Consider the following 8,308-nt stretch of genomic DNA (forward strand, 5'->3'; position numbering starts at 1 on the left):
CATAGCTGAAAACTATAGAAGCCCGGTACCCCGGATGTGCGAATTGTTTGTCGAATTTCGCTGAACGACTTCGTCGACTTCGCCTCTATTCTCTTGTTTTGTTGTTTAAATGATGCTTTAAAGCAGCCACTTATTTATCAGGAACGTTTTACCTGCTTAAATCGGGAAGTAAGACAGTGCCAAAGGAAGCGACAGATGAAGAAAGAATCGTTGAAATTTGTTGTTTTTCTTTGGAGTTGTATACGCCACTATTTTGCCGTGAACTGCCCGAAATTGATTGGAAATTATTTAGAAAAACAAGCCGGACCCTAGAAACGCTTTGAGGTAAGAAACCTTTTTTTAGCCACAATCTGAAGACACAACACTCCACTTTTGTTCTTTTTAATCGAAAAAAAGAGGCGAATTTGAAAAACTTGCTGCGAAACGAACGCATGAAAATTTTTCATTTGAATGAAATTGAAGTAGGCTTAACCAAACTTGAATGCGTAAATATTTCAACAAGATTTGTCGGCTTTGTGAGAATCTTTTGGTAATTGGAGAAAGGACTATATAAATAGGAAATATGAATGAAATGGTATCTTGGTTTATTTATAAAGAAGCCGCCAAAGAAAAGAATAAACTAAACTTTCACTTTTGCCAATGTTGCGTGCGTTTGTAAATGGCAGTGCCGTGAGCGGCCGCGAGTTTTGTAAGTTCTGTGCTCTTTAAAATGCTATATTCTAAACCCACTAGAAAATGGTTTTCCTATGTCCTATAAGAAAATAATGCACTTTTGAGGTCTAGAAAAGCAGCTGAATGCCCTCGCCTGACGGCTCGGGCATCCACTAGCAGCTTTTATAGACCTCAATCGTGCATTATTTTCTTATAGAACATGGAAAACCATCTTCTAGTAGGTAAATAGAAATCAGTGGGAGAACCAATCAGATTCGCGGATTTCCAATAGAACACAGCTGAGTTTCTACTAACAGCATTTAGTAGAAACTCAGCTGTGTTCTATTGGAAATCCGCGAATCTGATTGGTTCTCCCACTGTTTTCTATTCGCCGATAGAAAACAGTCGCGCGCGCGTAGCTCTTTAAGCGGTTAATTTTCTTGATTTTTGTCTTCAAAGTGCACAAAATTGTAGGTTTTGGACTGCAATACTTTAGAGCTTCTACTAAAACAATTAGACTACTCGCCCTCGTTTTCTATGAGCGATAGTCAACTCGGCTGCGCCTCGTTGACTATTCGCTCATAGAAAACTCGAGCTCGTAGTCTAATTGTTAATTAGTAGAAACTCAGCTGTGTTCTATTGGAAATCCGCGAATCTGATTGGTTCTCCCACTGATTTCTATTCGCCGATAGAAAACAGTCGCGCGCGAGAGTAGCTCTTTAAGCGGTAAATTTTCTTGATTTTTGTCTTCAAAGTGCACAATATTGTAGGTTTCGGACTGCAATCCTTTAGAGTTTCTACTAAAACAATTAGACTACTCGCCCTCGTTTTCTATGAGCGATAGTCAACTCGGCTGCGCCTCGTTGACTATTTGCTCATAGAAAACTCGGACTCGTAGTCTAATTGTTAATTAGATTATTTGGAGGATATTTTCAGTCATAATTAGTTTAGCAGTCTTTTTTGCAAGAAGTATTATATATCTTATGTGTATCGTGTCCAGTCGGAAATAGAATGATACAACTCTCAAAATGAATTATTCGTCTCAGTTGGCCTGCCTTTTTGGTTTCTCTTCTCCAGCTCTATACTGTAACGCCCAACATAGAAAACGGAAGGGACAATTACACTACAGTGCAAAGAAAAATGAATTGCTTTTACCCATCGAGGGAGTTAGTAATAAAAGGATTAAGTCTCGACATAACGTTTTTTCAAATCATAGTTCATAGAAGGGAATGGTTAGGAAGCCAGGCAAACATCAAAGGAGCAAACAAAGAGGACAAAATTTAAGTTGGAAGGTCCATGACCGTAAACATCCTTTGTTTTGCGCTAATACACTATGCATAAATTACGTGATCGCAATGTTTCTCTTGGTTGAGTTGCATGAGCACACGTAACCCTACACTGTCAACCCCCAAAATAGCGAACCGTACTTCCTTACCATTTCTCTCTATTAACTATGTTCAAATGTTATCCTTCTATTGGAATTCCTTGAAACTAATTCCATCTAAATTTACTTTTATTTGCATGCCATTGTAGATGACAATAACTCACTTTGTTTTGTATTTATTTTCTTTTAGTTTTTTGCTCACCCAGTCATAAACAACCTGATGACAGAAAAATGGCACGGTGAATTAGGAAAAATGAAGAAATGCTCCTGGTTAAGCACAGAGCGTTGGACGTGGGCTTTCCTGAACATCTGGTGTCTGTTTGATTTTGTGCTTTTCCCATTACTCTTTATTGTATTTGGCGCCTGTCATTTTATAAGAAAGAAGATAAGGAATAGGAAAGGTAATTTTGATTTTATTTGTCATAAGTTCTTATCTTGTAATACTTCCAATATCTAAAAATGCAATAATACCATACTAATCACGTGTCAGGGCCATACTGGGAGATATCGAGCCTTGGTCTTGACAGTACGGATCGACCGAAGTGAGTTCGTACGGAAAATAAGGAGAGCCACATTAAACAAGATTGGTTAATGTGAGATTTATTACACGACTTTTTAACTGAAAAAGAGCGGAGGAACTTTACTTAGTCCAATACTTAAAACAATTGGACTGCCAACAAAGCACTGTGATTGGTTGAATTCAGTTATTGTCACTCTCCACTTGTCTTAGTCGTCTAATAATTGGTGATAATACATGGCCCTGATCGGATCTTCATGTTGCCTGTCGTCGACATTTGGTCCTTTTCTTGGGCAGCATTACAATTCCCAGGAGGTTGCTGATACATACACCCGATAACTGTTGCCGATCCCTGCGAGACCTGATGCCTCCCTGCATTCCAACTCCTTTGAGCACGTGAGAGCTATCTTTAGCAAACGCTCTTAGAGTCTCGTGGATTGTATGATTATTGCAATTATTTTGTTTTGTTTTGTTTATATTAATAATTTTATTTTCCTTCTCGTTTCTTCCTTCAAACAAGGCGTTTACATCAACAAAAGTGGCATGTACGGTAAGTGAATTTGCAAGAAAGTATTCTACCATAATACTTTTGCTTCTTAAGTAATTTAAGATCATTTAACTTTTTGTTCTGATTCTTTCCTGGCAGGGAGTTATCTTAAGTACTTTACTACTCCTTATTTCATCTTTATTCGTGACACACTAAGCTACCTGGTCCATCTTGGACTCCATTTCACCATCTGCCTTGCGCCGTCAAGTGTTTCGTTCAGCAAACTAGAGTGGGCCATCTGGGTTTTCTACATGGGTCGAATAGTGATGGAGTGTAGGCAGTTAAGTGGCATAAAGGTTCTTCAGCAACATAAAGTGACAGAAATTCCATCTTCTAAAGAACCGATGACTTCTGGCAGTGTTGAAGTACTAGCTGAGCCACAAGGGAGTAGCACTCAAAAATCAAGAACGCCGTCCCCTTTTGGGAAGAGATTGGGTAAATATTTCAAGTAAGTACACTAAAATTTATTAAAATACAACATTTAATTTTTTTTTTAGTTTATCGTTAACTAGCTTTAACTATCATGATATTTACGCACGTTCTAACTCAGACTGCTCACTGAATAAATTCTCCTTTACTTGTAGGCGTTACATTATTCCATACTAATTATTCCGTTACTTATTCCATACTTTAGGTAAAAGGAATATTTTTATATCGGCAAATTAGGCATAATAGTTTGGTTTTTTTTTAAATGCGATTCTCCTTAGAGTTTTCCGGGAACCGGGAAACACTGGCGTTAAGTATTTTCGGGGACCACCATTGGGGTAAACCACTAAAGCCGACCCAAATATTAAAACAGTATGAATCGCCAAGATGAATTCCTCTGTGGTGGTTGCTTGTATTATCAGGAAGGGACTTTAGCATTGGTGGCTTCGGTTTACATACTACGGACGGGGGAGCACTGTTAAACTGGAACGTGACCTTCCATCCCACGTCGTAAGCTGAAGATAGATCTATAAAAAAAATAAAACAGTTTACAGTAGAAACACATGCGTCCAAACGTAGTCCGCAGTCACCGTGTCTTTAAGTCCTTATTGGCGTTCTGCTATAACACGCTGCCCATGCAGGAAGAGAGAAGACGATCTCCGGGAATATGGTAAACACTTGGTGTTTACCATAGGAGAAAAAGGAGAAAAACAAACCAAAGACTTTACTTTTGAAAAATAGTGGGAGGTGGGTAGTGATTTTTTAAGAAACAATGGCTCTTCTGGAAGCAGCTTTTTCCTTATATGCTTTTTCCTCTTGTCACTAGAAAATTATTATTTATGCTTTTTCTTTATAATTGGCTTATCACTAGAAATTTATTATTTTTAAGGATTGTATGTAGTGTTTTAAAAAAGCTGATGTTTTAACCGTGCGGAAATAAAGATTACCTACCTACCTACCTACCTACCTACCTACCTACCTACCTACCTACCTACCTACCTACCTACCTACCTACCTACCTACCTACCTACCTACCTATATCATTTACAATTTGACTAAGCTTTATTACACTCTTTCTTTTAGTGATCGATGGAACGTGCTGGATCTCACCACTCTCTTCATCTACCTCATCATTTTTGTATTGAGAATGGTTACTTGGGCCGTGTCTGACTCAGTAGTAAGCAACAGAGCTCTTGTCATTGCTGGTTATCTTTACGGCCTCAACACCATGTTCCTTACTTTCCGAGCCTTTGGTCACGTGATGGAAACCACGCGAGGAGTTGGCTCCATTCAAATTGCATTGTTTCACATCCTGAGTGACGTTGCTACAATATTTTGGCAATTTATAGCTGCTATTTTAGCATTTTCGATTGCTATAACAAAGGTGTATGTTGCGGAAAAATCCTACCTTGCCCAAGAAGACAACGACAAAAATCGGTAAGTGGTTATCAACAGACATATATTTCCCCCACAGTTTTACTTTATTTACCATCCCGTGAAACAAAGCTTTCTCGGGCTTGTGCTGACCATTATAGTCATTCTGCTCTAAATATATTTTAAAAAAAATTACATTTAAAGGGACTGTATCACGATGCGATACGGGTTTTTGAAATACCGTTGGTCTGAACAGTTTTCAAAGTTAATCTTGTCTGCTTGTAAAGTTAACGCCCGCGGGACACGTTAGGTTGCAATGAAACTATGATTTTGCCATTTAGATCCATAGAAGTAATTTCTTTGCAAACATTATAAGTTTCATAGCGAGCATTTGTCAAAACGTCATTTTAAAAATAAACTTAACTCAGCCGTGGCACAGTCCCTTTAATTCCCGTAAAATAAAACATGTCTGAAAGGTAAAGAATCAAACGAGAGTTTTCAATCGGACAATGAAAGCATGATCAAGAGGTGAAAGAGGAATCGTGTAAAGAGACACTATAAATAATCCATACGCAAATGTAATCGAAGGGCGAAGATATGAGGAGAGGATAATATATTTTGATAATTTGTTTATTAATAGAAAATTTATTTTCATTTCAGTGCCTGCAGTACAGTCGGTTTTTCCTGGTAAGGTTTTGTAACATTGACTCAGTCCTTGTCGGACGTTGTTTGGGTCGGTCAGGCATACGGCCTAATATAAATTACGGCTGCAAATGAGTTAACATTAAAGACTTATTTATTATTTTGAAGTAAGCTAACGTTTATGTCTCACTCTGCTACAAGGTCCATCTTTTGGGTTATGTCAGGGTCTGGATGGGTCTTAACTGATAGCGGAGAATTGCTCAGACCTTTATCCGTCAGCAGTGTTTTTGAACTGATAGCTGCGAAATTCCCAAAAATTTAACTGATGACTTAGATTCCAGCACCCTCATACAGACCCTTTTATGAGTCATCTTTTGCATGCATTCAGTTGAAACAGTTTCAAATGTCGTCTGTCTGAGTAAGACTTTCATGAAAACGGTTTAACAAGAGGATATGATTGAGCATAAATACTAGAGATCTTTTAATGATTTCTATCTAATAGTTGGTGGACCATAGCCAAGCACCTCTGTTGGTCCTTACTTGGCATTGTTGAATTGGATCCACTGGACTCGACTGACAACCCATCAGTGACTGTGGTTCATTTCTTGTATGGCGCTTTCCTGATCATGGGAGTCATCCTTCTTATTAACATGATGATAGCGTTGTTGTCCAACACGTATACACGAGTGGAAGTAAGAAAGTATAAAAGCAAAGTGTGCGTGTTTATTCCTTTCGAATTTTTGAATAAAGCATTTGTTGTTATAAAGTTAGACAAAAGTGGCGTTCACTTGGTTTGGCTATTTGACTGTTTATTTCTTAGTTTCTTGTGTTACAAGATATTTGTCACTTATGGCAGGTTAGCTATGTAATTTAAGACATTAAGGGTTTTATATGCTTTTTGTATAGAGAACTGTCGGTTAGCAACTGAGTTTAAAATTTTGGTGGTACTGTTTGTTTATTACCCTGTTTTCGTAATTTTGAAGGAAAATTCGTTGAAAGAATGGTCATTCAAGAAGGCTATTAGAATTCAGACATACAGTACCTATGACCCTATACCTGTTCCCTTTAATCTCATCTCAAATCTGGTGTTGGGCTTGCGTTCGCTGTGTCAGTGTTTTTGCTTCTGCCTCTGCAAGCGACGAGAAAGGGAACCCGAAGTCGTCACAAACGATGGAAATGTAAGTATGATAGACTTGTTAAAAAATCAGAACGAAAATTTTGAAAATAATTTCGGATGCATTTTGGAAAAATTGAGGCTAAGGAAACAAATACTGCATGCAGTTTAAAGGAACAATTTTTTAAGGTGCAAAATAATCAAATCCTTCGAAAGTAAGAACTTGATCTGGATTAACATATCTTGTACATGTTTGATCACCTTAGTGTGTGATAGGTCTGCCTATTTAAGAAGCCTTGCAGTACTTTGATGAGCCCGTAAGTCAAATCAAAATACGATGAAATGATGGGTATACATTTCAAGTTATATGGGCACCATTTCCCCTTCACAAGTAACTGTTTCATCATCATAGTCGTCATAATCATTTATTTGCCGCTTCAAAATAATTTATCATTTAAACGTTTATTTTAATTTTCAAATTAAGCGCAACCTTGTGCGGCCAATTCGAAGATCACGAATGGAGGAAAAGATGCTACAGCTGAACGTAAGAATTTCAATTCATTTATTTTTTTGCTTTCGTTTCTCACTGTCGCGGTGTTTAAAATGCATTTTTTTTTTTTAACTTTTTTTAACTTGCAGAAAGAGTCTCTGGATTTGGTTGTCAAAAATCTCCAAGTTAACTACTTTGCAAGTTATGGGTACACATTTCCTCTCACAGGTAACTGGTGCATAAGACGGAGTGTATCTTCTTTATCCTTGGTCTCCTCTGGGAGAATAGAGCCATAAGGCGGGGTGTATGGACCACCAAAAAAGGTCACAGATTGTTTATATTATTGTATATTTTATTGCATGAAGTCCAATCAGGTTGTTTTTTATTTTTATCAAATCTTGTCTTAAATCATTTCTCCGTTTTCTTTCATTTAAAATAGATAAGGGGAAAATGGACCACGTGCTTCAGGAAACTAAAAGGATTAGACCAATCACCAATCAGATTGCTTATAACACGTTTATTGGACGTGGACGTGGCCAGTGTGCTTTACCAACGGGCCCAAAGGTGATTGTAATTTACTCAACAAGTGGGAGTGTTAGAAGTTCGTAAACTGTAATCGTCTTCTTTCGAGAAATGCTGTTGCGTTGCGGTAAGATGACTTTTGGGGGAACTGTCGAAATGTTAGTCACCAACGACAATCTTAGTGTAACCTTCATGATCACATATTACGAGTGTTTACACTTAGCTTGCATGATGCTTATTTGTAACGATGGGGACTTGCATCGCGTAAAATATTAAGCAGAAAGTCTTTTTAAGAGTTCGATTTCGTCGTTAATTTTAAAACTTAGTGAGATAGGAACTTAAACTTTAATAGATAAATTTAATACTGTTACTATTAGTAAAATCTACTTGTGTAAAGGCAATTGAAGCTTTATTTCCTTGTACAAATACGAAGATTCCGAGCTTCAGCAAACATTTGTTTTTAGGCGTGGAAAAGTGAAGGTATAAGAATTGTGGAAAGTCTTCTTATGTACGAAGGAGTGGAGTTTTGCCAGACTTGTAAGGATCACCCGACAGCTTCACAAAGGAACCATGGCGCCAGATATCTTGTCCCATTCTCACCAGAGTGTCCTAGATTTGAGGTATGAAATCGAAAATACTGA

The 8,308-nt window shown here is 37.7% G+C and overlaps 2 protein-coding genes across 2 annotated transcripts in view; both read left to right on the top strand.

Moving 5' to 3' along the window:
* LOC144643871 (adenylate cyclase CyaB-like) overlaps positions 1-1,563 on the top strand; it is a 56,728-nt gene extending 55,165 nt beyond the window's left edge. Inside the window, exon 6 of the mRNA XM_078503260.1 lies at positions 983-1,563. The gene's annotated coding sequence lies outside the window, so the exon portion shown is untranslated. The remainder of the gene's footprint in view (positions 1-982) is intronic.
* Positions 1-8,308, top strand: part of LOC144642250 (uncharacterized) — a 54,881-nt gene that overhangs the window by 2,190 nt on the left and 44,383 nt on the right. The window contains exons 4-14 of the mRNA XM_078501231.1: positions 2,226-2,436; positions 3,073-3,102; positions 3,199-3,458; positions 4,586-4,962; positions 5,560-5,586; positions 6,044-6,233; positions 6,525-6,719; positions 7,140-7,199; positions 7,295-7,373; positions 7,585-7,709; positions 8,132-8,287. Of these exons, the coding sequence (XP_078357357.1) occupies positions 2,226-2,436; positions 3,073-3,102; positions 3,199-3,458; positions 4,586-4,962; positions 5,560-5,586; positions 6,044-6,233; positions 6,525-6,719; positions 7,140-7,199; positions 7,295-7,373; positions 7,585-7,709; positions 8,132-8,287 (1,710 nt within the window). The remainder of the gene's footprint in view (positions 1-2,225; positions 2,437-3,072; positions 3,103-3,198; positions 3,459-4,585; positions 4,963-5,559; positions 5,587-6,043; positions 6,234-6,524; positions 6,720-7,139; positions 7,200-7,294; positions 7,374-7,584; positions 7,710-8,131; positions 8,288-8,308) is intronic.

This window comes from Oculina patagonica, chromosome 2 (genome assembly GCF_052425735.1).
Source record: "Oculina patagonica isolate OP01 chromosome 2, crgOcupat, whole genome shotgun sequence".
Lineage (NCBI taxonomy): Eukaryota > Metazoa > Cnidaria > Anthozoa > Scleractinia > Oculinidae > Oculina > Oculina patagonica.